Here is a 27343-nt window from a genome sequence, read left to right as displayed (position 1 = left end):
CGGCTTCGAGATTGGGGATTGTCGGTGACGGCCGGATGACGGCTGTCAAAAAAGACATGTCCTGTCATCTCACGTGAGGCTGTCCGGAGAGTCATGAGTGGAAGGGAGGTTCAAGGTCTGTAAGAGATGCATGAGTAAGGTGGTCGATGCTTCAGATCTTCTTCAGTTGTACGAAGTGAGGTCGAGCGCCATAGTTCTACCGTGACACGACGGTGATGTGCGGTACCAGTCCTGCCGTCGTCTTTCCCTGATGATTACAGCAGAAGGACGACGCAACCTTGGCAGGCACCCGACGATAACAGTGTACAAGGCAATTGGAAAGAATGGAATCTTGCATGCGGTCAAGAGGTGTGGCGTCGCATTCATCGTGGCTGTTCTCTTCCCTCCCAGCCAACTCTATTCTCATCCTCCACCATGATTCGCCACTCCCCGACCACCACCCTGGACAACCTGACGACTTCCCGGTTTCTGGTGTGACCTCTCCTTCCCCCATCGAGCGAGACGGATCCTGAAACCTGCAAGACTCCACTTTCAACGGTGAGCGACAGGCCCGATCCAAGTCGAATGGCAGCACGGCGCCTTAATCTTCGTGCGCGGGGAGCTGCACCTGCACGGAGGATATGATGATACACCGACAGGTAATTTCTGGGAGGCTGAGCCAAAACGTCCTCCAGAGACGCGCAGGTTGGTCCGTTTCTTTCTCTCTTGCACTTTCCTTGTCTCTAACTACCATTACCAAGCTGAGGATTACGGCTGAGGTGGCGAAGACTACACGCCTACTATACACGCTGTTGAAGGATCGGAATACTGGACGGACCTCACTTGGGAGAATCTCACACTCCGGACTACGTCGAAACTTTTTCCCGATTATGCAAGGTCTACACAGCATCTGAGTGGCATTGAAAGTCAGCATCACGTCGAAGGAACTCATCGAATACCGGAACGAAATTATACGAAAAATGGCCAGAATGCGTCTCGGCAAGGTCAAGACTCGCAATGGCGACGTGCTCCCGCTCAATCCAGTCGATTTCGAGGCCAAAAAAGCCTCGCGAGCATCCATTTCCGATTTGCAGCGACGGCAAGTCGTCACCCGACAGTTGGGCCAGCGCAAGACGAGCGAAACCTCTCCCGAAGAGCAAACAAGTCCTGGCGAGCAATACTTCAGCCATGACGAGAAACACCGGAGCAGAAAGGTATCAGAATCGGCGCCTGAAGTCAATGCTCGGAGTAAGAGGGCATCGGCTTTCGCACCCGAGGTCCACACGGAGCAAGAACCTACATTGCCTAACGTGGACTCCGAGCCAACTATCGATTTGTATCGAGCATCTCGAGCCTTGGCGGCAAATGGTAAAATCAACCTGGACCAGGCGATCAATATGTTGCAGCAGTTGAGGCAGAGAGCGACTCCGGAAGAGCTGGCTGTGTTGCACAACGCACTTTTACCAGTGCAAGGTACATCAAACGGTTCCGCATCTCAACGTCGATCTGCCGAAGACAATATCACGCGAATGTCAATTCCACCGGCCAGAAGGAGGTCGTCTTTGCCTCCAGGTCTGGCGACTCGCAGCGGAGAGTTGGACGACTCCCCGATGAAGCCACCACCGCCGTTGCGAACCTCAAAATCGGCTCCGAAGAACAGAGAGCAATGGATACATACAAAGAACGCCGCCGAGCAGCATTCTTCTCCGCCACGATCAGTCACACCATCCGACCTACCGCACATCGGAACTCATTCCTCTGGGACGCTTCGTATCACCAACGGGTCGTCGTCTCCCACTGCTACAAACGCACCACCGGTTCAGCAGGTTGACACCAAGACAGCTGCACCACCCCAGCTCCCACAGATTGAGACTTCAGACCGTCTATCCTTTGAGATGATCCGTGATCGGCCGACCAACATTCCAGAACCACGAGCCCGAACACGCCCGAGCAAGAACTTGACAATAGACAGCACAGAGAGTAGGATCAGATCGCATTCCGCAGACAGAGTGCCCACAAAAAAGTTCCTCGACACACCACAGCCATCTCAGAACGGCGACTCTGGTAGCAGCCTGCCGAACTCGCCCGACGCCCCTCGTTTCCGACAGCGGTGGAGTCATCGCGCTTCACACCTACCCACGGACTACCGGTCGAGTACTGGTCCGTATGAAGTCGGCAGTGACACCGTCGCTGATCTGCGCGAATTCGCGACTCGACTCAGCGCTGTGTGGGATGTTGAGGATGAGGGACGTGCAGGCCACAAATCCGACTCCCTCGCCGATGCTTTGTCGAAATTGACTGGAAGCCCGGAAGTGAAAGAGACTGTACCTGAGTGGGAGGTAAAAGCAACGCAGGGCAGTGGTGAGGAAGAGGACGCCGACAGAACTGCCGAACTTGGATCTCCAGCCCACTCCCCGAGGACGGCAGGATGCGACTACAACTCAAGACTGACGGTTGAGATTGTTTCGCTCTTGAACGGCGGACCGGTCTTGAGCACCTCACATCGAGCACCCGATGAAGAGGTAGCACCTTCAACCACTGATGCCCAGCGCTCAGCGTCCGTCAAGGAAACGCCCCAACCTCGCAGCTCATTCTCGCAACCGGAGACCCCTATGCGGAACGAATCTGCATTCGACTTGTCCACGCCTGAGCCTACGAAGAAGAAAAGGTCTCCACTCTCGCTATTCAACTTCCGCAACAAAGCGTCCAAGAAGAAGAGCTGTGAGTCGTTGAACGTCGAGGCTGCCAAGCGTCCGAGCATCTCGTCCACGCCTGTGATATCACCCATGAGTCTGACATATGTGAACTCTGAATCGGGAACCGGACGTCAAAGTAAGAAGAGGTTGCAGAAAGCTGCGCCGGAAAGGCTTCGGCAGCAATGGCGACTTCAGAGTGAGAGGATGGAGTCTGTCGACGAGTACTTGTCATCGCCATGCATCACGGTGGGCGGTGATGTCGAGAGAAAGCCGAGTGATGGCGGTGTCAGCCAGATCAGCACCGATGTGCCTGCTGACGATGCACCGAGCGATCCCACAGCCGTTGGTCAATCTCTACGTCGGCGTGGCAAGAGTTTTGGAGGGATGCTCAACAAGCAGATCCGTCCGCTGGAGCTTGCACCGGATACCAAACCGTCCTTCACGGCACCTAAGCATAGTCGGAGCTTCACCGTTACTGCTGCAGCTGTGAGGCTTTTCTCAACTCCGAAGAAGTCGTCGCGCACCGCTAACCCGGCCAAGGACAAGAAGCCCTCTCTGCCCGGCACTCAGACTAGTGGTCCCGCCCCTGCGCGCCATTCAATCTCACTTGCCCTCACGAGCAACCCTTTCGTGCCGTCGGACGAGGACCTGCCGCAACAGAAAGCACATTCCGAGCAGCTGGTCAGTGACAAAGAAGAGACCAGCGACCCCGATCAATCGTCCCGTAACCTCTCGACTTCAAGCGAAGAGTCTCAAAAACCATCATCCTCGGAACCCACTTCAACGCAAACTACGACTCCGACTCCGACTCAGTCTACGGTCCGCCTCATCCCTATCGGCGCTCAAGGTTCAGTCGAGGACCTCTACCCTGATTGGCATGGTCGTCCCGCCGCCGCAGCAGTAGAGAATTCTCCCGAAGTACCCTCCCCCAGCTACCTCAGCGTGTCCTCACAATCCACGCCTCGCGCACGCCGATCCTTCGACGATGTTCCACCACTTCCCGAACTCCCCGCCGACATCCACTCGAGAGTCATCCGCGCCGATAACATCGTCACCAAGCGCATGAGAAACTCCCCACGCTCGTCACCTCTGACGCCAAACTTCTCCCAGTCTGCAAGGACCTCACCCGTCGCTGCGGACTTCAGCTCCGCGCAACAAAACACTTTCCTCTCATCCCGCACCAGCTCCGAATCGCAAGACAACCGTCGCCACGGTCGCTCCATTCCCCGCCACCGAATGGATCACGGACCCGCACGATCAGCAATGAAACGCACACCCACCTCTTCCGGCAGCGAAGATGAGGAGAAAGAGGTCGTGGTGTACCACGCACCTACCATCACAACTACAACAACCACAACCCACCGCCACGCCTCCCGCTGGTCCATCGACGGCCCCATCCCCGTCTCCACCCTCTCCCCCACCCAAACCACCCCTCACTCCAACTGGGACAACCACCACCCCCGCCACCCTCCCCCACCCGAACTCTGGCGCAAACGCCGCTCCGGCTCCGATGGCCTCCGCACCCTCCAAATCTCCGTCAACAAAGCCGAAAACGGCACTTCAGGCCTTCGAAGCGCGCCTCCCATTCGCGACACTTATAGATCCGATAGTCCGAGTATTGTGGTTTCCCACTACATCACCCCTACGAGCTCGAACCGCAACACGCGCGTGGAAGGGGAAGATGGATTCCGAGATGTCCGACGCTCGAGTTCAGCGGGCGCGAGGGCGGAGACGTATATGGCGCTTTTCGGGGAGGAAAAGGAGAATTGCTACCCGAAGGTGGAGGGGCGGATGGATAGTCTCGTCTCCTCGTCCACCTCCACTTTCAGCACAAGTCACGGTTTCGACGGCGGGCATGGCACGACGATGGATGGGGAGGGAGGGACGACGACGACCAACTCGACGACAATGGCCACCCTCGCGGGCGTGGCGGGCGTGTTGGGCAATATGAGGAATTTCAAACCTTATCATCCGAGTCAGGCGGTTACGGCGGAGAGGTCGCGGGCGTTGAGTATGGCGGCGAGGAGGAGTGATGCGAATGGAAATGGGGGAAGACCGGATAGTTTGGCGATGTTGGGGAATGGAGGAGGGGAGAGGAGGGGTGGGGAGGGGATGGGGATGTTTTAAGGGGTGAGGGGGGAGAGGGAGAGGGACAGGAGGAGGAAGGAGAGGGAGAGGAGGGGGAGGTTGAGCTTGAGTATAATACTACGGTACCGATCTCTCCCGATGTTCGATATATATGAATGTGAACCATCTCCCTTGCCGACCTTTTCTGCTCCGGAAAAGCATTGCTTTTGTCGGGAAACTAGAGGTCATTCGCATTCCCGCAGCAAAGCCCGCGTGCAGCGTACCTACCTTGCCCGCACATCGAGCTCTCGAAAGGAGCGTACTGAGAAGGAGGTAGAGTGTGAATTGAGTTGCACTGACTGATGCGGTGGTGTTCTTAAGGCATTGTCACTTCTCGCATGCATTCGGGATATTCCATTCGTCGCCTGAGGCAGCAATACCGCTTTTGTCATCTCCTCAAATCGAGCAGCCAATCAACTCCTCTCAATTCCCGGGCTGAAATCTAAGCCCGCTCGGCCGAGGACTTTTTGGGGGTACTTCGTATTTCGTATAGAGTCATCCGAAGAGGGGCAATCCACCAGAATGAGAAGAAAAACCACATGGGTTCACATGGCATGGGGTCTCCTAGGTACCTACCAGGTTCCATGGTTAACATCCTGGCCCCTGGTCGAAATGGTGTCGTTTGTGGTGGACGACACTCCTTCTACAGAGACTTGTTCGGCTGTGGTATTTGTTCTCCCAAGGTACACGCATGACGGCCCTGCGGTGAAAGTGGGAGTGTCGCCAGCATGAGGAGATGGAAATCCTTCTCGTGGATGTGGATGTGAGAATGTCCGGGTCGGCCGATGGGTTCGAGATATTTTCCGTTGGCCCATGCTGGACTTGGAGCATGCTACCTGGTGCTCCAGCTGAATATACACGACGCAATCCTTCGACCTCTGATGATGACTCGTCCGGACTCGCTTCGCCTCGTGAGTTGTACATTGCGGTCGACGTGGGCCGTGGGGTGTGGATGCGGTGCGATGTCCGAAAGGAAAAAGCGGAAGTCGGCACGCGCGTGGGTCTAGAATGGATGGGGCAGGTGTTTAGTGATCATCCTGTTCCCATGGATTTTGCTGAAGGCGAGGAATCCGAATCTTCACAGCGCTGCCATGTGTACACATAAGGTAAGTGTGCTCGGACATGCAGACTACTCTTGCGACTGACGATATTCCAACAATGCACAGATGATCATATCAGTCAGATCTCAATCCGCTCCCCGATCAAGCGAATCAGATCCGACGGACCCCACTACCATCGACATTCCTTCCAATAGCATGTCCCGCTGTGCCTCATGCCATGTGGAGAGGCGGATGAACAGAGTCGGCCGGCGGATGTCAATCAAGAAAACGTGTGAGCAGAGAGTGGCACTCCCGAAAGTCAAGCTGAGAAGAAGTGAGTGAGCCCTAGAACTACGGTACGTTACCCGGTTCCCTCTTTGTTTGCCTTCCAATCGCCGCGGTTGCTTGCAAATGCATCTCTGCTGTCGGACTTTGTCTGCTCACTTTCGCCGACGCCCCGTTGTCTTTGCGTGCATGATGCGCGCGTCAACTGTTTTTTGCCAACGTAGACTACTTCCTGCCTTGCCTTGCGGGAAGAAGGTCTGTTGACTAATACTTCTTCTACCTCACCTCTTCCCGTCTCCTCCTCCTCTGCATCATCGACCTCATTCTCGCCTCTGAACTTCCTCTGTCTCTCTCTCTGTTTCTCCCTCTCCACCCCTCTCACCCTCTCCACACCTCGGCCATCCGCCACCACTGGCCTCAACATCCGGTTCAACATGTCGGCTCCCGACGCTGAAAAGGCGTGGACCGCTGACAACACCGCCACCGCCGGACCTTACGACACTCACGAACCACAACCCATAGCCGAGGAGCCATTAGATCAGCCCGACTCCGACAGAGACCTCGACGAGAAAGCACAACAATTCGAAGCCGTCGAAGAGAGCAGTTCTCAGGACGGCAGCGATGACTTCCGAAAAGAAATCAACCGAGATCGAACACCCCTCAAACGAGAACGAAGTAACTGGACCACCGACACGGGCGTCACTAGTATCGCCACTTCATATCACCCGGAAGACGAACCTCCGCAGAAGAAGACATGGACTCGGAAATTGAATCCCCTCAAGTCGAAGACTTTGCCACCCATACCCAAGGAACGACTGACATCACGGGAATATCAAGCGGGATTTTTCAGTCTTCTCACTTTCCAATGGATCGCGCCACTGATGGGCGTGGGATATCAACGACCGCTGGAGATCAATGATGTCTGGGCGGTGAATCCCGATCGGAGTATCGATGTGATGAAGACGAAGTTGATGAGGAATTTGGAGTACCGAAAGGGACGCAAAGCCTACTTCTCTCCTCTGGTCATGGCTTTGTTTGACACGTTCAAGGTGGATGTGATTATTGGAGGTGCCTGCAATTTCGTCGGTGCCATGCTGCAGGTTTTGGCGCCGTTTGTGCTGAAATATCTGATTGCATTCGCTGGACGAGCATACGCAGCGCAGAATGGACAGGGAGTGGCGCCGCCGATTGGTCATGGAGTTGGTCTGGTCATTGGCATTACTGTCATGCAGATGCTTCAGTCCATGACCATCAACCATTTCATCTACCGTGGTATGCTGACGGGAGGACAAATCCGATCAGTTCTCATTAGCGTCATATTCGAGAAGGCAATGAAGTTGTCTGGTCGTGCGAAAGCAGGAGGGATCGAAGATGTCGCCGCGGAGACGAAACCAGACTTCGCACCCGGCAGCAAGGAGGAGAAGAAATGGTTCAAGAAGCAGTTGAAGAAGAAGGACGGCAAAAAGGGCGTCTCGGGCGATGGTGTCGGCTGGCAAAACGGCCGCATCGTCAACTTGATGTCTACCGACACCTACCGTATCGACCAGGCATGCGGAATGGGCCATATGATCTGGACCTCACCCTTCCAAATCCTGGTTACCCTTGCTCTCCTCCTCATCAACCTGACCTACAGCGCCCTGTCCGGTTTCGCCTTCATCTGCCTGATGATGCCGCTCCTCGCCAAGACCATCGGCATCCTCATGGCTCGCCGCAAGGTCATCAACAAAATCACCGATCAGCGAGTCAGCTTGACACAAGAAATCATCCAGTCCGTTCGCTTCGTCAAGTACTTTGGCTGGGAGACGAGTTTCCTCAGTCGCATCGGGGAGATTCGCGATCGGGAGGTCAACAAGATTTCGTTCTTGCTGTCGATCCGCAATGCCATCATGGCGGTGTCCATGTCTCTGCCGATTTTCGCTTCGATGTTGTCGTTTATCACGTACTCGCTTTCCGGAAATGGACTCAACCCGGCTCCGGTGTTCTCCTCGCTGGCACTGTTCAACTCATTGAGGATTCCGTTGAACTTGCTGCCTATGGTCATTGGCCAGGTGGTTGATGCGAACGCCTCTCTGACCCGTGTGCAGGAGTTCTTGGATGCAGAAGAGGCACACGACGACTCGGAATGGAAGATGAATGCGCCGAACGCGATTGAGATCGTGGATGGCGACTTCACATGGGAGAGGAATACCACAAATTCGAGCGAGGGCAAGCCCGGCGAGGATCCCAAGGGTAGCAAGCAGTTGAAGCAGGAGAAGAAGGACGCCAAAGCGAAAGCGAAGGAGGAGAAGAAGGTGGCGAAGCAGGAGAATGTGGAGACTGCACCTCCCACGCCGACGAATGAGGAGGAGGAGCAGAAGAAGCCGTTCGAGGTGCGGGACATCAATCTCACAGTCGGGAGGGACGAATTGATTGCTGTAATTGGATCTGTCGGAAGTGGAAAGTCTTCCCTCCTCGCCGCTCTGGCCGGCGACATGCGCAAGACCAACGGTAATGTCACCTTTGGCGCGAACCGAGCATTCTGCCCGCAGTATGCTTGGATCCAGAATGCGACTGTGAGGGAGAACATCATTTTCGGCAAAGACTACAATCGGAAGTGGTACGACACTGTTGTGGACGCCTGTGCATTGCGACCGGATCTGGAGATGTTGCCGGCTGGTGACTCGACGGAGATTGGCGAGCGCGGTATCACTGTTTCAGGAGGCCAGAAGCAACGACTCAACATCGCTCGTGCGATTTACTTCGATGCCGATGTGGTTATCATGGACGATCCTCTCTCGGCTGTGGATGCACATGTCGGAAGGCATATCATGGACCAGGCGATTTGTGGGTTGTTAAAGGGCAAGGCGAGAGTGCTGGCCACCCATCAACTGCATGTTCTGCATCGAGTGGACCGCATTGTCTGGATGAAGGATGGCCACATCTTCAAGATTGCGACGTTCCCCGAGCTCATGGCCAATGACGCGGAGTTTCAGAAATTAATGGAGACGACCGCTTCCGAAGAGAAGAAGGAGGACGAAGCAGAGGTCAACGAGGATGAAGTCGAAGAGGAGAAGAAAGACGCCAAGAAGAAGCGCTCTCGCAAACCCGCCGCCGCGCTTATGCAGCAGGAAGAACGTGCTGTCAAGAGTGTAGGCTGGGGCGTCTATGCCGCTTACATTCGCGCTTCGGGTTCCATGCTCGTGTTGCCGCTGATTGCGTTCCTCTTGATCATCTCGCAAGGCGCGAATATCGTCACGAGTCTGTGGCTTTCATGGTGGACGTCCAACAAGTGGAATACATCGACGGGCATCTACATTGGGGTGTACGCCGCGCTGGGAGTCACGCAAGCATTGCTGATGTTCGCATTCTCCGTTGCGCTGACCATGTACGGCACCAAGTCGTCCAAGGTCATGCTCAACCGGGCCATCACACGAGTCCTCCGTGCGCCAATGTCGTTCTTCGATACTACGCCGCTGGGCCGCATCACCAACCGCTTCTCCAAGGACGTCGACACCATGGACAACACCCTTACCGATTCGATCCGCATGTTCTTCCTCACCATGGCCATGATCGTTTCCGTCTTCATCCTCATCATCGCCTACTACTATTGGTTCGCCCTCGCTCTCGTCCCACTGGTCATCCTCTTCGTCTTCGCAACATCCTACTACCGCGCCTCCGCCCGCGAACTCAAACGCCACGAAGCCGTAATGCGCAGCGTAGTCTTCGCCCGCTTCGGCGAAGCCATCAACGGCACCTCCACGATCCGCGCCTACGGCGTCCAAAAACAATTCGAACACGGCGTCAACGCAGCCGTCGACTCCATGGACGGCGCCTACTTCCTCACCTTTGCCAACCAGCGCTGGCTCTCCACCCGCCTCGACGCCCTCGGCAACATCCTCGTCTTCATCGTCGGCATCCTCGTCGTCACCTCCCGCTTCTCCATCTCCCCCTCCACCGCCGGTCTCGTCCTCTCTTACATCCTCTCCATCGTCCAAATGATCCAATTCACCGTGCGTCAACTCGCCGAAGTCGAAAACAACATGAACTCCACCGAGCGCATCCACTACTACGGCACCGAACTCAAAGAAGAAGCGCCCCTCACCCTCAACTCCCCACCCCCCTCCTGGCCCTCCGCCGGCGAAATCATCTTCGACAACGTCCAAATGCGCTACCGCGACGGCCTCCCCCTCGTCCTCAAAAACCTCTCCATGCACGTCCGCGCGGGTGAACGCATCGGCGTGGTAGGCCGCACGGGTGCCGGAAAATCAACCATCATGTCCACGCTCTTCCGCCTGGTCGAACTCTCCGGGGGATCCATCTCCATCGACGGAGTCAACATCGCTTCCATCGGCCTGCACGACCTCCGCTCCAAATTGGCCATCATCCCACAAGACCCCACCTTATTCCGCGGCACGATCCGCTCCAACCTCGACCCGTTCAACGAACACACCGATCTCGCGTTATGGCACGCCCTCCGCCAAGCCGACCTCGTCGCTCCCGACCAGGACCTCTCTTCTTCCCCCGCCTCCTCCTCCGAAGGACGCATACACTTGGACACAGCGGTGGAAGACGAAGGCCTCAACTTCTCCCTCGGCCAACGCCAACTCCTCGCTCTCGCACGCGCTCTGGTGCGAAACAGCCAAATCATCGTCTGCGACGAAGCGACCAGTTCGGTCGACTTTGACACGGATCGGAAGATACAAAAGACGATTGTGCAGGGTTTCAAGGGGAGGACGTTGTTGTGTATTGCGCATCGACTGAGGACGATTGTGGGCTATGATCGGATTTTGGTCATGGATCAGGGACAGGTGGCGGAACTTGATTCCCCGTTGAAGTTGTATGAAAGGGAGGGAGGGATTTTTAGGGGGATGTGTGAACGGAGTGGGATTCGGCGGGATGATTTTTTTGAGAGTGAGGAGGTGAGGATGGTGCCTGGGGGAGAAGGGGAGGGGACGATGAGTCGGATCGAGGGGGAGAGGGATGATAGGACGAATTAGGATGGGTAAACGACAGGATAGGAAGGGAAGACGGGATTTTTGGGGGGGTTTGATACAGGGTTACGGAAACAGCTTTACGAGGAACATGAAATCTTGGGGATGAGAGAGGTATGGGCATAGCGTGGCGTTTCGGTGGAAGGTGGAAGGTTCTTCTTGGATACATACAGAACACATGGGGTCGAAAGAGCATCGTGCGGATTTTCTGCGGGTATTGAAGAATATGTTTCTCAAATGAATGTATATGAAAGCCACAGTCGAAAGCAGTGAAATGTGTTTGATTTGCGGTATGTGGTATGTGGTATGTGCGGTGTAAGTGTTGGTCTCGTCTCTTCGGTTTCGATGGACTGATGTGTTTCGTCGTCGAGGGTGTCCCTGTCCATTGGTGAGGTGTCTGTCGAATGATCAAAAATGCCTCCATGACCGTCGTCCTGTTTTGACGCATTTTCCTTTATGCCAGCACGGTCGGTCGATGCATGGGAGATCCGAACGGCACGGACGTAGTCATGTAGATGAAGAGGTTCATGTTCTTCCCGTGGTTAAGGTATGTGGGTAATTCGGCTATGAACCATGATCCTGTGGCATCGACTCTGCTATCTAGCCGCATCAAGCACTCTTGAAGAGGTTCGCTGTGCAAAACTCGGAAGATGTGTGAACAGTCGAACTCCATCGTGTTTCGAAGTCGACGGACAACCGCAAAGACCCGCACTTACCAACAGATGCGGTGCCTGTCTGTGTCGCTTACCCCTGTGGCTTGGGGGCCTGTGACCAGTACAGTCCAGGTTCTGGCGGGGGATGGATCCTTGCGAGCTCCTGTCTCGCCTTGACAGAACTGTAGTACGGGCAATAGCACAGTCAGGTGATTGTAGTCCTTCGCATGTGAAGAAAGTGGTAAGAGTCGGTCGGCACAATAGATATGGTACATACAACAAGACCTTCACGTGCTTGCTCGTGGGCTGACATTTCCGAAGAATACTACAAGCACCGCCAAGTAACTACGATGTGTTATTAGCTTTGACTTTCTGGGAGATAGTGGACGTAGATCCCACTCACGCAGCAGAGCAGCTCAACACCTCGTGCGGCTTGGCTGGCGTACCCAGGTCCAGCAGCAAAGTGAACGCCAAAGCAAAAGCAATGAGCACGCCAATACTTTGGCCGAGATTACCGCCAATTTTTGAAAGCGCAAGTATCGGGACCACGAAAAATACCGGTACGCACAATAGCAACACGCCCGCGACGAACAAGGATGCCAACCTCGCCGATCGTGCGTTCTCTTTGATCCATTGGCCCTGACTCTTTGCCGAAGTCTCCGCCGTGGGAGCATCGTTGGAACGTCGAACCTTGAAGCGTGATGACGCCAATTGATCCTTGAAGCCTGACGCCAATTCCGCCCACTGGGAGCGGATGTTGTTCAAGAGCCATTCGATGCCGGATCCTATCGCGGCGTGTTGACGAGCCGCCCGGAGCGTGACGAGGTCTTTCTCCTCAAGAATCCAGTTGCACTCGACAGGTCGGACGGGCTTGGTGCCCGAGACGAACCCGAGAACGTTCTTGACCTCGTAGCTGGCTGGTTTCTCGTAGCTCGCCATACTCCTCGCGGCCTCTAGGAGCGCCGCATACTCCTTGAACTTCCTTTCGGCGAGTTCCATCATCTCCTGTCGCCGCTTCTGCTCCTCTGGATCGATTCGGAGTCGACGAGAAAGTCTGTCCGGCTTCAGAGGATCGTCGCCCGGTGCTCCTAGTTTTAGGAAATCGTCACGGTCGTAGAAGTACAGCTCGTCCTCGATTTCCCGCATCTCATCCTGCTTTTCCAATATCAGCCTCGCTTGCAACTTGGTGAATTGGCGGAACATCATGGATCTCTCATCACTGCCGATGAATTCTGCTAATTGGGGATATCCGGCTGAAGCGCAGTCAGAAAACGCGAGTGGCGCCTTGAGGTATATGGTACGTACGTATTGGCTCCTCATCAATGTATTGTTTCTTCAATTTGAGGTCAGCAAGGACGTCGATCGCGGCGTCTGCGATGACATTGCCCTTTGCGGCCTTCTTCCACAGTCTTTCATAAAACGTAGATGTCCTCTTCATCGCACCTGGCTGAGGGCCTGGCGACGCTTCGTCGTCCTCCTCGCCGGGCACATCTTTGCCGATGGCAGGATCAGCGCCAGTACCAGTATCCGATTCCATATTACGATGCTCTCCGCGCTCAAGCACAGAAGCTTGGTTCAGGGTGTCAAAGTTTTGGAGCTCTATTGACGTGACTGTGGAGGACATGGTCAGCTACATCTTGATTCTTCACGAGGCTGGCGGCGCGAAGCTCCCTGTTTATGTGCACACTCTCTTCGTCGGCACGCTCACCTGCAACAATCTCTGCCGTCGGTCCAGCCTGATGTAAGATTCGTTAAGAGATGAGTGGGTCCTGACAACCTTCGGTTGCTCATGTTCGCATATTCGACATGTGCATGGTGGGAAAGCAAAGCCTAGGAGTGCGAAGAGAGCTCGAGCCGTACCTTATGCAACAGTTGCCTTTGTGGGGCCTGCGGCTTACGAGCGTCTGCCTTGTTTTCATGCGCCACACAGTGAGAGTCGTTTGAAATTGCATGCAAGCGAAGTGCAGCCTCGTGGAGGTGTCAACCATGTATTGAGAGTTGGACAAGAAGGGCGTCCCTGGCGCAAAAGAATTGGCGCAACAGTGAGGTTGTCGTTGGTGCAATCAGCTGAATGCTATCGAACAGAGAGTTTGCTCTCCGGTATGTATTCTGTAGAGCCTTCAAGCTTGTACGTCCATTTGGCGAGTTTTTCGTCGTATTTCTTCTCGACTATCTTTGAGCGCTTGTTGTCGGTCGGATTCAGCACGGTTTCGCCAGGTATGAAGTTCGCCGGAAACTACAGGGTATTAGTTCGTCGATTCGCTGAAAAGTGTGATTTCTTCGGTGTGCTCACTCTCTTGACTTGCATCTTCGCTGGAAGTACATAGCTCATCTCTGCCACTTCTGGGCAGTGTGCAATCTTCTTGGTATGCTAAAGCAGTCGGTATAGTATGTCTTTGTCTTTTGTCGGATGTCGGATGTCGAACGTGGCTGAATCAAGCTGAAGGATTGCGGTCTGACTTTGATCAAATGATACTCAGTGCTCGCTTGCTCGCTCACGAGGGTCAGAATTGGTGATGTAGACTTGTGCCGCATGCCTCCGCCATCCAAATATAGGATCGATCTCCGGTGGGCGGGGCCATGCTGGCGGCTCGCGCATTTGATCCCAATGAAGGCGTTACTTCGCCCACCCTCGCTAATATGAGCAAGGCAATCAGCGACCTGCGTTACCCAGCTGCGTTGCTCGTCAGCATGTTGCCAGCGCTTTCTCGAAACATGCTGGCCGGTAGATTGCTTCCACGTTACGATGGCTGTATCATTCGACACGCCACCAGCTCTGGGGAGCGCTGTATGGGACGATGAAGAGATGATGCATGTCGTTGTAGTTGTTGTAGTTGGGAAAGTACAAAGCTCGCTTAGTCACGCTGCTGCTGCCTCAGGCATCAAACCAATGTTCGAAGCATCCCTGTCGGCCATTGAGCCGAGGCCTACCAAAAATTGTGGGCCGCGTCTTTCGCGTCCACGCTCTCTCCAAGCTCACACTCGAGGTTCCTCTCTTTCACTCTCAGCAACAACCCTTCCGCAATGTCAATAGCACCTCGCCGCTCCGCTCCCAGCGGCGGAGGGAGCTCCTCGGCGAACGCAACGAATGTGGAGATATCCCTCCTCCCCGGTCTGAAGTCCTGCCTCGTCAACCTCCCCGCTCAACTGGTGGGATTGCTGCAGAATGCGAATACATTGGCGCAGAATGTTATTGTGGAAGTGCAATTTCGACCGCCGCCTTCTTCGGGGTCGGATGGGCGCAGTAAGAGCTCGGCTGTGCAGTCAGTGTATATGGGATGGACAGGCATGCAGTCACAGACACGAATGGGGAGCTTGGTGGGTCGGGATGGGGTCAGAGAGAGGGGAGATAAAGAGGTCGCTGGGGTGGAGGTTGATGCTACGTTTGGACGGAGGGTGGGGCTGGGGGAGGGTATGAAGGTATGCTTTCTTTCCGGAGGAGGATTGCTGTTGCTGAAGCACGAGGGCGGTATATGCGTTGTGAGGACACAGCTCTGTAAGGACAAAGGCTGACTGAGAGTGTGGTCTAGGCGAGCGTGGTGTTGCATATTGATCCTCCACAAGCACATACCGTGAATATCGAGCCGGTGACTGCTACGGACTGGGAGAGTATGGCATCCTTCAGAAGCCCAGCATTGGGGAAGACGAGCTTCTGCTAACCTTTCAATCCACAGTAATCGAACTCCACTCCTCCTTTCTAGAAATGAACTTCCTCTCCCAGATTCGAGCCCTCCCTAACCCTTCCTCGTCCAGCGGCGCCTCGCACCCTCTGACTCTCCACCTCACACCGACTTCCACAGCGAATATCACTGTTACATCCCTTACGCCTGCTCCCGCGAGTACGCAGCCATTCGTCAAAATCTCGCCCGACGCGGAGGTCATCGTGGCGCCGAAGACTAGGCAGGCCCAACGGTCGTCGGCGAGTAATGCCCGGGACAACAGGAGTACGGCGAGCAGAAGGAGCGGCGGTGGGAAGAGCGGAACAAGCGGCGTGCGTGCAAGGGGAGGCGAGGGAGACAAGAGTCGGCCACCGATATTCCTACGAGGCGTAACACGCGCCTTACAAAACGAGTGGTTCGAAGACGCAGGCGAAGAAATGAAAGATGAAGGATTACGAATCTGGCTGGACCGAGAACACCTCCTCTCCAAAACCCTTCGCGGCGTGACCTGGGTAGTCGTACAAATCGTCAAACCCGCCGGTCTTCAAGAACCGGTTGACCCGCAAAGTCAAGCTCCCACCGACGCACAACCTGCAGCAAAAGTCGTGGCGAAGCTGTGTGCATGGGAAGACGCACCAGATAGTCGCCACGTCGCACTGTCAAGTCTGCTGTGTGCGACACTCCAAGCGGAAGGCGTGGTGGGTGGGATCGTACGCATTGATCCTGCGCCTACACCTCTACCGCGCACGGCGTCAGCGTTGAAGGAGCCGTCACAGCAGCAGGCGAGTAAGGATGCGATAGTGAAGAGGTTGAGGGTGACGCCTTTTGCGGCGACGATGGCGGAGAAGAAAGCTGCTGTTGGAGGGATCAAATTTGGAGGAGAGTCGAAGACGGAGAAGGAGGAGAGTGTTGCAAGAATACGGACAATTTTGGGGAAATCTATTCTCGAAGGACCGTTGACAGATGGGATGTTGTTACCTGCGAGGGAGGGGTGGACGGGTGGAATCCTTGACTTTGAACCCGTACCGCCTGGTGATCCGGCGAAAGCGAGGGTGAACTGGTTGCTGGGTGGGGAGAGGAAATTGGAGATATCGCTGCAACCCGAAACGGCGAGAGGGAAGACTCCGCAGTGGCCGCCGGGAGAGAAGTTGGAGGAGGAAGTTCCGAGTATGGTTGGCATCGACGCGTTGATCGAGTCGACGAGGAAGAGTCTGTTGCATACGAGCTCGGTATTATTGACGGGTGGACTGGGGTCGGGGAAGAGTTCGGTCGCGCAATTGCTGGCGCATCAGCTGCGGAGCGAGTTCTTGTTTAATGTGATTTACTTTCCGTGTCGGAGGTTGGTGACGGATGAGACGAGGGTGAAGACGATCAAGGATACGTTGAACCGAGTGTTTGCGTCGGCGTCTTGGGCAGCGAGATTGGGTGGGCGGGCGTTGGTGATCCTGGACGATCTGGATAAGTTGTGCCCTGTCGAAACGGAACTGGGACAGGACTCGAACGGACGGAGTCGACAGGTCAGCGAGTTGTTGTGTTCGACTGTCAGGGAGTGGTGTGGGCGTGACTCGAATGTGGTAATGCTGGCAACAGCGCAGAGCAAAGAAGCGGTGAACAATATTGTCATTGGAGGGCATGTCGTCAGAGACATCGTTGCGCTGAAGGCACCGACGAAAGATGGAAGGAGAAAGGTGTTGGAACAGCTTATTCGGCAGGCGGTCAAGGCGAGGCATACGGACAGTGCGGAGCCGGTATTCAGGAATGGGAACGAGTGGATGGAAGGCTCCGATGAAGGCAGTCGACCGACTTCATCGCATGCTGTCCCTGAGACTGCTGCCGGGTTTGACCCGGACTTGGACTTGCTGGACATCGCCGGCCAGACAGACGGCTACATGCCCGGCGATCTCGCATTACTCGTCTCCCGAACCCGCAGCGAAGCCCTCATCCGCGCCGTCTCTTCCGACTCCGACGACGTCCGCTTAACAGCAGCAGACTTCACGGCCGCGTTGAAGGACTTCACGCCCGCCTCCCTCCGCGGAGTAACACTCCACTCCTCCACCACCACCTTTGCCAACATCGGCGGCCTGTCCGAGACCCGCCAGACCCTCCTCGAAACTCTCCAATACCCCACAACCTACGCCCCCCTCTTCGCCAAATGTCCCCTCCGCCTCCGCTCAGGACTCCTCCTATATGGCTACCCCGGCTGCGGCAAAACTCTCCTCGCCTCCGCCGTAGCAGGCGAGTGCGGCCTGAATTTCATCTCCGTCAAAGGTCCCGAGATCTTGAATAAGTACATCGGCGCGTCCGAAAAGTCCGTCCGAGACCTCTTCGAGCGGGCGGAAGCGGCGAAACCTTGTGTCCTCTTCTTCGACGAATTCGACTCGATTGCTCCGAAGAGAGGGCATGATTCCACCGGCGTGACGGATCGAGTCGTCAACATGCTTCTCACAATGATGGACGGCGCAGAAGGTCTTTCGGGCGTCTACGTGCTCGCCGCCACCTCTCGACCCGACCTCATCGATCCCGCGCTGCTGAGACCTGGACGCTTGGACAAATCTCTCATCTGCGACATGCCCAACGTCTCCGACCGGCTCGACATCCTCCGTGCGGTGAGCGGGCAGCTACATATCGACGGTTCAGTCACGGACGGTCCGCCCGGTCAAAACTTGCTCGAAGTCGCAAAGCGTACTGACGGCTATTCGGGAGCGGATCTGCAGGCGGTCATGTACAACGCCCACTTGGACGCAATTCACGACGTGCTGGACGCCGGTGCTGACCAGGATTTCGGTAGCAAGAAGAAAGATGGGAGTCGTCGTCCAAGCTCGAGTGAGGGAAGTGGGAAGCGGCAGCAGGAGTTTACGTACTTCCGTGCTGGAGAGGAGAAGAGCAGTGAAGGAGGAGAGACGCAAGGCGCAACATTAGCAGCCCAGGCTGCAGAACGGGCTCAAATCGCAGCGAAACTTTCCGCCCTGCAAGCGTCCCGCCGCAAAGCCAAAGCCGAACGGGAACGTGAACGAGGCGTCACATCACCCACCTCCCTCGCCCGTCCCACATCCGCAGCGGGACAAGGACAACAAAACCGTCCTTCCTCCGCTGCGGGAACGAAGTCGACGAACGGCGAGGTCGCTTCGACGCAGAAGGGTGGACAGGAACCGGTGATTTTCTGGCGGCATTTGGTGAAGAGTTTGGAGACGACGCGGGCTTCGATTTCGGCGACGGAGAGGAGGAGGTTGGCGAGGATTTATGGGGAATTCGTGGTGGGTAGGAGTGGGGATTTGCAGGATGGGCAGGGGGGGACGGAGATCGGGGGGAGGACGAGTTTGATGTAGAGTTTTTGAGGGAGGAGATATAACTGAGATGTTTGAAGAAAGCTAGGTGGTGGCTGTGGAGTGGGAAGTGAAGATGTGAGCATTTCGTGGCATTTTATTCTGACGAAGGAGGCATGTGGTCTCGACTTGGATAGTCCCGAATGAACTCCTGAGGAGTCATGCTACTGCGTTCACCGCGACACCGTCCGACAACACGCTCGATGCTCGTGGACTCTGCGCAATGCCTCATCTCTCCTCCCACGCCGCACTGTTGATGTACCTCCCCTTCCCAACCGGCAGTCTAGGCGTGCCCTCGTCGACCACACGGAATTGCTGCAGCGTCTGATCCACCGCTGCCAATTGCTTGCCAAACGGCATGTTCTGTCCTCCAGCACCGCTCATGACGGGCGCCACGCCGGGACCACGGAGATCCATTCCCCCCATACTGGGACCAAGACTGAACATCGCCTCCCCCTCATCCCTCGTCTGCTGACTGTTCTGCTCGTCGTTGCGGATCTCTTTGCGGAGAATGTCGGCTTGCTTCTTGAACGCCACCCACAATTCATACTTTTCCAGATCATCCTTCTTCTTGTCCCCCTTCTCCTCCTGATGGATCAGAGAAAGGAGACTAGCGACGAAACATTCTTGAAGGAAAGCAAAGGAGAAGCCGTTGGTGATGTGCGCCATCGCCGGACAGAGCTTCTCCGGAAACTCCACCTCCCCCTTCCTCACCACCTTCCCCCTCCAAAACTCACAATACAACGTCCTCTCGTGTTCATTCGGCAAGGGAAACAAATACTTCCGATCAAACCTACTCGGCCGACTCGTCAACCCGGGGTCCAGTCGATCCAAATAATTCGTCGACGCGACGACAAAGAGACCAGAGTTATCTTCCAGTCCATCCATTTGGTTGAAAAAGTAAGAGCGGGTGGACGGGGTGACGATCGTTTCGACGTCTTCGAGGACGACCATGCAGGGTGCGAGACGACGGGCTTGGTCGAAGACGTCTTTGATGTTGTATTCGCGGGGCGCGGTTTTGACGTAGAGGGTTGGGATGCGGTGGGGACGCCGGGAGAGGAGGCCGTGCATGAGGGCTTTGATGGAGATTGTTTTTCCGTTTCCGGGGGGGCCGTGGAAGAGGAGGCCGCGTTTCCACTGTCGTTGAGTCAGTTGGGTTGGAGAAGGGAGGGAAGGGGAGGAGGAGAAATGCTTACAGGAACTCCTAGTCCGTCATACGCATCCTTCGAGTCGAAGAATGTATCCGCCGCCTGTTGAATTTCTCGTTTCATGCCTTCGTCGAGGATGACTTTCGACCAGTCCATCTTCGAGACTTCCGCGTAGAGTTTCTTGTCTTGGTACCAGTAGCCGTCGTAGACCCATACCACCTGCCATCCCACCGACGTTAGCATAAATAGCTCAAACACGAATCACCACCCGTCCATGATTCCCCAACACAAAAACTCACATCATCCAACAACCACCCCCCAACCGCCTTGATCAACGCATCCGTCCCCCCCGACGGTCCAAGCGGGTGCTCCGCCCCTTCCCTCTCCTTACCCACATACTGCACCCCATCCACAATCCAAACCGTAAATTCCTCCCCCTTCCACACATACCCATACTTCCCAAAGTGCACGCTTTCCGCCAGCGCTCCATCCCGGGCGTTCGCCGAGGGTCCGACGTATCCCCTCCAGGAAGCGAAAGAGTCGGTTTCCTTGTCGAGGGTGGCGGTCGCGTGGCCGGAGGATGCGAAGGCGAGGAGCGGGATGTTGGAGGTGGGGATGGCGGTTATGATGAAGTCAGGGTAAGCGGCGCGGAGAGAGGTGAGGTAGTGCAGGTCGTGGTCGGCGGTGCGGGCGGAGGTCAGGTCGAGGAGGTCGTCGAAGAGGTGGTGGTCTTCGTTGTTGGGGGTCATGGTGGAGGGAGAAGACATGGTGGGTGGTGGAGTATTGAGGTGAGGTGTGGTGTTGAGAGGTGGGTTTGATGGTGGAGAGTTGGTTTTGGTGGATTGTTGATGTTGATGTTGAGGTTTGTCGTTGCCAAAGAACAAATTCTTGGTGATGAATGGTGAAGGTGGGAGGTTGCATTGTTCTTTCTTTGAATCCTTCATCCTTTGCAAGCTTGCCCCGCCGTCCAGGCACCAGGCACCATTGTTGTACGACATCATCGTCATGCTGAGTTGGACTTCAGGTGGTATGTTGATATCAATATTTCTATGTTCCTGCGCAAATGGGCTTCACTTCAAGTTGAAGATAGCGATCTAGAAGTCCTAGGTATGACTGAAAGGCAGCCCAGGCACAGTCGACAACTTCGAACAAAGCAGGTTACAAAGTGGTGTTTCAGCACATCGCCCTCGAGTCATATCGTACAGATTTCCTGTTCTGCTTTACGTTGCCTCCCCATTGCCATCCATGCAAAGTATCACGGACATCTCGATCGAAGCGGAGAAATCCCGATGATACTCCCCGATTACGCCGCAGCCTCACCCTTCATCCCCATGTCCACCACCCTCCACGCCTCACTCTTCTCCTTCAAAAACGCCTTCTTCTCCGCATTCCCCAACACAGTCACGTACGCCTTACTCTTGACATCCCCAACCATCCTCTCCGCCGCATCCCTCACCTGCCTCACATCAACATCCAACAACCACTCTCTCCTCTTCTGCTCCATCTCTTCATCAACTCCACTCAAGAACCTCACCATTCCCTCCTGATTCACACTAACCGGCGCGTCCACGCCCTGGAAAACACTCAGTTTCGCTTCCTCGAGCTCCCTCTCCGTCCACTCGCGGTCTGCCGCCCAGCGCGCGGCATTGGAGTAGATTTCCAGCGTGTTATCCGGGTTTGGGTCGCGGTAGGAGTACATGCCAAAGACACCGGAGAGACCGCGAGAGAGGGCTCCGCCGCCATAAGCGCCGCCCTTTTCGCGGATTTCGTGGTGCAGGTGTTTGTGGGTGAGGAGTTTGGCGAGGATGGCGATGGGAGCGGAGGATTGGTCGACGTACGGGCCGGTGGGGAGGAGGAGAGCGGAGTAGGAGACTTGGTAGGGGAGGTTGAAGAAGGTATTGCGGGAGGATGTGTAGTCTTGTGCGGAGGTGGTGTAGATTGAAGCTGGGTTTGCGGACAGATTGGCAGAGGAGGTCGAGTGCAGGAACTTCCGCAGAGCAGACTCGTTGGGTCCGGCGGCGTCCTGGCCGCAGGTGAGGGCCACTCGCATGCTTTGCTTCGTGTTCGCGACAGTCAGTGCTTGAATAGCTTTTAGCTTTCCGATGAGCTCTGCCATTGCGCTAGCATCTTCCTCAGCCGCTGCAAGACTTGTGATGAGCTTGACCTGAGTGATGCCGCCGACCTGCTCGCTGATCCGTCCTTGAGGAGAAACGCCGGCCTCAGCATAGCGCATGGCATAGCGATGGCCGCTTTCCGCGATACCATCGACAGCACCGCTGGCAGCAGTCTGAAGAAGCTGCCTGACCATTCGCTGTGCATTCGGCGAGTCAAAGTCGGTCTCAATCAGCACTGTATGTATGAGCTCATACATCGCCGATACGTTATTGTCGAATGCGAATCCTGAGATTGCGAAGCCCTCCTCGGCTTTGCTGGTGTCGTAGGGCGATGTCGTAGCGTGGTGTCCGAAAGAAATGCCGCCAGTTTTCAGTTTGATTAGGTCTTCGATCTCTCCCATTGACTTTGTCTTCGTGCCGATTCGCATCAAGCTGTCGCAGAAGAGCGGGACCAACATGCGGAGCTCATCTGGGAGGTCCTTGAAGAGTGCCAATGCGCGGAAGTATGTCAGCCCATTCGTGGCCGTCTCACGCCACTGCACCTGGGCGTGATCAACCTCGCTGTCCCTCACGACTGTTCGCTTTTGTTCACGAGGAATGTCAGAGACGTGTAGCGTGGGCAGGATATCAAGAGACTCGGTCTGACCAGCATCCTGCTCCGCGACCAGTTCCAGCTCCCGCTCGCGAAGTTGCTTGTAAGCCTCTTGCTCACTCGGATAGGCGCTCACAGCTTCCGCAATCTTGCTTTGAAGCCTTTCTGCTTCTTCAGATGCGAGATCGGCAGAGTAGGTTGTGCTTGGTGTCATGGTAAATGTCAAGGTGTTGTCCGTGAGGAGGTACTTCTCCAGAAGACCTTCAAGATATCTCTCCGATGCGTAGCTTGACTTGAACGTGTCCATGATGCTATTCCACGCAAGCGCATCAAAAGGATCAATCCCGTTGAACCAGCCTGGCTTGAGGCGTTGGATCAAGTTCATGCCGAATGATGCAGTCTTGTGCTTCAGACCAAGCTCCGATTGATGTAGCAAGCCCTCGACTTTGGTCTTGTCCAGACCTTTCTTGATCGTTTCCTTTACCGTCGCGGCGATGACTTCCTTCACTTTGGGCACGTTGGCCTCTGTGACGCCGTTCAGTCCGATGGAGAAGATTCCTGTTTGACCAGAAGGATCGTAGCCAGTATTAGGTGTGAAGTCTGTTCCCAGACCAGACTCTATCAGGGCGCTGTACATTGGCGAGCCGTATCCGTCGAGTAGCAGATTCGTGGCAATTCTGAGCGCAAAGGATTCGGCAATGTCGTTGGAATCTCCCATCAGCCAGGTCGTGGAAGTTTTGAACTGAGCGTCGGGGGGAGTCAGTGGATCGACTGGTCCCTTGACGGTGACATTTCGAGGACCATCAGCCAGAGATATTGGTGCCTTGACATCGCGATCTACTTCAGTCTTCTCAAAGCGAGACAATTGTTCACCCAGCAGTCGCAGGTGCTCTTCAATCGGCTGGTCTCCGTAAGTCAGGATCTTGCTGTTGCTCGGATGGTAGTGTCCTTGTTGGAAGCTCCGCAGCTGATCATATGTCAGATCGGTCATCTTCTGAGGGTCGCCACCACTGTTGTTGAGTGCGGGAATGACATTCTCCATGAAGCGAATGTAGTAGAGGTACGTCGCATCGGACATCTGGCCCTTCATCTCGTTGTATACGACGCCTTTGAACACCAAATCGCTACCGCTCTCGTCTTTGGGTGGCGATCGAGGATTCTCTGGCCCAATGCGCCATCCTTCTTGCACAAAGTCCGATTTCTTGATGAGTGGATTCAACGTCGCATCAAGGTAGACGTCCATGAGATTCTTGAAGTCTTGAGCATTCGTCGTGGCAAAGGGATACATTGTGTAGTCGGAGCTGGTAAACGCATTCATGAAATTCTGGAGAGATCGAGGAAGCATCTTGAAGAAGGGATCTCGTACAGGGTACCTACCGAGGACAGCATCAGCCTACATTCCTACCTCTCAAGACGTATGCCATGACCTACTTTTCCGACCCACATAGCGTGACATGCTCAAGGATATGAGGTACTCCCGTGGCGTCTGGCGGATTTGTCTTGAAGCCAATGCTGAAGACATTGTTGGTATCGTCTCTTGCCACATGCAGATAGTCTGCTCCCGTCTTTTCATGCTGGAAATGTAATGCAGACAGCTCCAACTCTGGCACGTGTTTCGTCCTCTTCAAGGTGAAGCCATGGATCTGCTCTCCCGGTTTGGGAAAGTTGCTGAGATCGGTCACGGAAGCGTACGTTCGGCGTGCATCGCGGGTGAGCAGTCGGTGGTTCGGAGCAACAAGGCGACTTGATCGCGCAGTGCTGCGCAACGTATTTGATAGCATCGAGGAGAGGATGTTCTGTAGTCGAGTGGAAGTGGACGACGGCATCAACTGCCATCATGATGTCGTCTCGCTTAGTCACGCCGCGGGAAGCGGAGTCTTCGCCTCTGCTCCTTCGTCTGCAAGACGCCGAGCACAGCAACATAATCGATAGACGACCAACCACCGCCAGACCATTTTACCGCCCTGAGGACTCCGGCCATTCCTTCGATATCATTCAGGTCTCGTACGGTATCATTCGCAAACACGACCCCGGCAACACCTCGCGCGGCCGTCCTTTCCGGCACGAAGTAACGAAGCGGTCCATCGCACCGGCAGATCCGACTCCATACCACCAGAGCGCCTCTCAGAGAGGTCTAGTGATACAGACTCCAGGTCGTACGGCGTCCATGCCCGGTCGCGGTCAGGGTAGACCAACGGCGAACAACAGGAGGGGGAGATAGAAGACACCCCGATTGATCGCACAGGGCAACATCCTTACTGAGATGGCGGCGGTCGCGAATCAGCACCAACCGCAGCCAGGACAGGCCAATAATGCTCGCAATTCGCCCGCCTCGACCATTGACTATTCTCGCGATGCGTCTGCATCGGCTTCGGAGACCTCAATAGCAGCACCACCTCCACCGCCTACCACAGCTCCTGCTGCCAAAGGGAAGGGCAAGGGAAAGAAGGGTAGTGGAGGTGCGACGGATACCGTGGATGCTCACAAGGCTCTGCTGTCGAAGATCGCTTCTTTGGAAGCGACCAACACCGAGGATGCGCACCAAAATGCAGAGATTGAAGCTGAGGTGAAGAAGGCGAATCGGGATCTGTCTCAGCTGCTAAATACTTTGGAGCCTCACAACAGCAAACTGGATATCCTGCAGCGCAAATATTCTGAATTGCTCAGCGAGATGAAACGGACAGAGCGCGAACATGTCAAAGCAAAGAAACGGGGAGACCAGCTGCAGAAAGAGAAGGAAGAAATCAGCAAAGATCGGACAAGGGAGCGTGGGTTGAAGGACAAGCTCGAGAAACTCAGTCGTGAACTACAGAAGGAGAATAAGAAGCTTAAGGAGGACATGCGTGACCTGAAAGAGAACTCTGCGAATCGGAATGATGAACTACATCAGAAGCTGGAAGATCTCGTGCTGGACGTGGAAGAGGTGGTGTCGGATCGAAGATCGCCCGAACGACAAACCGCGGAGCTGGAACAGGACAAAATATTCCGGGAGAAGTTCACAGCATTCCTGCATCAGTACGAATTGCGAGAGCTGCACTTCCAATCGGTGCTACGGACAAAGGAGCTGGAGATTGCCTACCATTCCGCACGACACGACCAACTCAAAAAGGCGCAAGAGAGTGAGCTGTCAAAGAGCCACCAACTGACACGACAGGTGAGCACTTTCAGCCAAACGGAGAACGAGCTTAGAGGGCAACTAAACGTCTACGTGGAGAAATTCAAGCAGGTATGTCCTTTTTCAGGAATGACCTCAGCGAAGCCACAAACCTGCACCACGCCGACTCCCGCTGAGCATGCCATGTATTTCGTCTGATAACTGACTGACCCCAAAGCAGGTAGAAGACACCCTTAACAATTCCAATGACCTCTTTCTCACTTTCCGAAAGGAGATGGAGGAGATGTCGAAGAAGACCAAGCGGCTGGAGAAGGAGAATCTCAACCTCACGCGGAAGCAGGAAGCCACGAACAAGAACATTTTCCAAATGGCTGAGGAGCGAAGTCAAAGTCAGCAGGCTATTGATCGCCTCACTCGCGAGAATGAGAAGCTCAAAAAGCTATGCCGAGCCATGCAAACGCAGGGGTATGGCAGTACTGCTCATCCACCTGCGCAGCCTGGTGTCCACGACGTTCATGCCGGAGCAGACGAGTACGAAGAGGGCCTCGAGGGCGAGACCGAGAGCGAGTATGAAGATGAAGAGTACGATGAGGACGACGATGGAGAGTACGATGACGATACTGAGGAAGAGGGTATCGACGTGCAGCCCAGAACCTATGGACCACCGCCTCCACCTCCGCCACAGATCAATGGCATGTCTGCGAAGGACTTGCAGCAGCATCCGCCGCAGGTCAATGGGAACATCAACGGCACACGTCACTGATGAGCGACATTCTTTTATCGTACACGCCAGCTTGCGAGGCTTTTGTTCGAAGCGCATCCTAGGGACTGTTCGAGCTCACTGTACAGCAACATGTTCAAACAACCAACACCGAGCAGCGCACACTTTCCTTTCTCCCTTGTCTCACACCATTGGTGGGTCATACCTTCTCATCTCCCCTGCACGAAATACCCTAGCACATTTCCCGCGCTGCAGAACAGATTATTGCGCCCGCTGCACATCCTCCCCAGGAAAGTCCAATGCAGTGAGGTCACTAGCGAAGCTTTATGCTTCACGCGCAAGAGCAAAGTTTCCTTCTTTTATACCTAACCGCTTTCGATAGCTGGGTGGGTGAGAGAGGACGTTTCGGGCTTTTTCAGACCCGCTTGTTTTTCCCCTTGAGGTCAATGGGCAGCGGACTAAAGTCACGAAGACATTTCGATGGTGTCCCGCATGGTCGTGGTGGATCGGATGTTGTGCTAGCTGGTGGAATTGTTGTGTTGTTGCCGAGATTCAGCCTCGTGTCCGATGGTTCGGAAGTGATACTTGATGCCTGAAGCACAGATTGCATGAGATGATGGCTTTGTGATGAGCACAGCAGTATCACATGGCAACGCCCAAGCGAGCCTTCTGTAAGGCAACAGTTTCAATTCATCTATTGTGCGTTCCATCTCCTCTCAAGTTTCAACATCCCACTCTGCAATACAATTTGAACAACAAAACAACGAAACATGCCGAGCACCAACGATGCAACTCACTACCCACTCAAGCGTGACTTCCAAGCATCCGCTCGCTTGAACCTCCAACATCAGGCTTGGTTGCTCACAACCGGACATCTCCTGAACCCTGCAATCGAGCTCCCTCCCAATGCCCTCATCGCCG

At 55.1% G+C, this 27343-nt stretch overlaps 6 protein-coding genes across 6 annotated transcripts; 4 read left to right on the top strand and 2 right to left on the bottom strand.

The window, feature by feature from the left end:
* Nucleotides 1-2780: 2780 nt before the first annotated feature.
* Nucleotides 2781-3519, top strand: MYCGRDRAFT_81437 (uncharacterized protein; the record flags this gene model as incomplete). The annotated part of the gene is made up of 2 exons (XM_003851212.1): nt 2781-3161; nt 3216-3519. Coding segments are annotated over 2 exons (470 nt in total), but the record flags the coding sequence as incomplete, so codon positions are not given.
* Nucleotides 3520-6561: 3042 nt separating this feature from the next.
* On the top strand, nt 6562-11103 carry MYCGRDRAFT_94297 (putative ABC transporter; the record flags this gene model as incomplete). The annotated part of the gene is made up of 1 exon (XM_003851213.1): nt 6562-11103. The coding sequence occupies one exon, from the start codon at nt 6562-6564 to the stop codon at nt 11101-11103; it is 4542 nt and encodes a 1513-aa protein (XP_003851261.1).
* Nucleotides 11104-14774: 3671 nt separating this feature from the next.
* On the top strand, nt 14775-18735 carry MYCGRDRAFT_44538 (uncharacterized protein; the record flags this gene model as incomplete). The annotated part of the gene is made up of 4 exons (XM_003851214.1): nt 14775-15170; nt 15281-15359; nt 15425-18426; nt 18529-18735. The coding sequence occupies 4 exons, from the start codon at nt 14775-14777 to the stop codon at nt 18733-18735; spliced, it is 3684 nt and encodes a 1227-aa protein (XP_003851262.1).
* Nucleotides 18736-18960: 225 nt separating this feature from the next.
* On the bottom strand, nt 18961-20715 carry MYCGRDRAFT_73725 (uncharacterized protein; the record flags this gene model as incomplete). Its single annotated transcript, XM_003850563.1, has 3 exons — nt 18961-19869; nt 19929-20099; nt 20180-20715. 3 exons carry the CDS (start codon nt 20645-20647, stop codon nt 18961-18963), a joined length of 1548 nt encoding a protein of 515 aa, XP_003850611.1.
* A 468-nt stretch (nt 20716-21183) lies between these two features.
* On the bottom strand, nt 21184-24367 carry MYCGRDRAFT_73721 (uncharacterized protein; the record flags this gene model as incomplete). Its single annotated transcript, XM_003850562.1, has 2 exons — nt 21184-23959; nt 24018-24367. The coding sequence occupies 2 exons, from the start codon at nt 24365-24367 to the stop codon at nt 21184-21186; spliced, it is 3126 nt and encodes a 1041-aa protein (XP_003850610.1).
* A 170-nt stretch (nt 24368-24537) lies between these two features.
* Nucleotides 24538-26464, top strand: MYCGRDRAFT_110088 (uncharacterized protein; the record flags this gene model as incomplete). Its single annotated transcript, XM_003851215.1, has 2 exons — nt 24538-25812; nt 25922-26464. 2 exons carry the CDS (start codon nt 24850-24852, stop codon nt 26462-26464), a joined length of 1506 nt encoding a protein of 501 aa, XP_003851263.1.
* Nucleotides 26465-27343: the final 879 nt, after the last annotated feature.

This window comes from Zymoseptoria tritici, chromosome 7 (assembly GCF_000219625.1).
Source record: "Zymoseptoria tritici IPO323 chromosome 7, whole genome shotgun sequence".
Classification (NCBI taxonomy): Eukaryota; Fungi; Ascomycota; class Dothideomycetes; order Mycosphaerellales; family Mycosphaerellaceae; genus Zymoseptoria; species Zymoseptoria tritici.
Note: the sequence above shows the minus strand (reverse complement) of the source record. Positions and strands in the feature narration are given on the sequence as shown.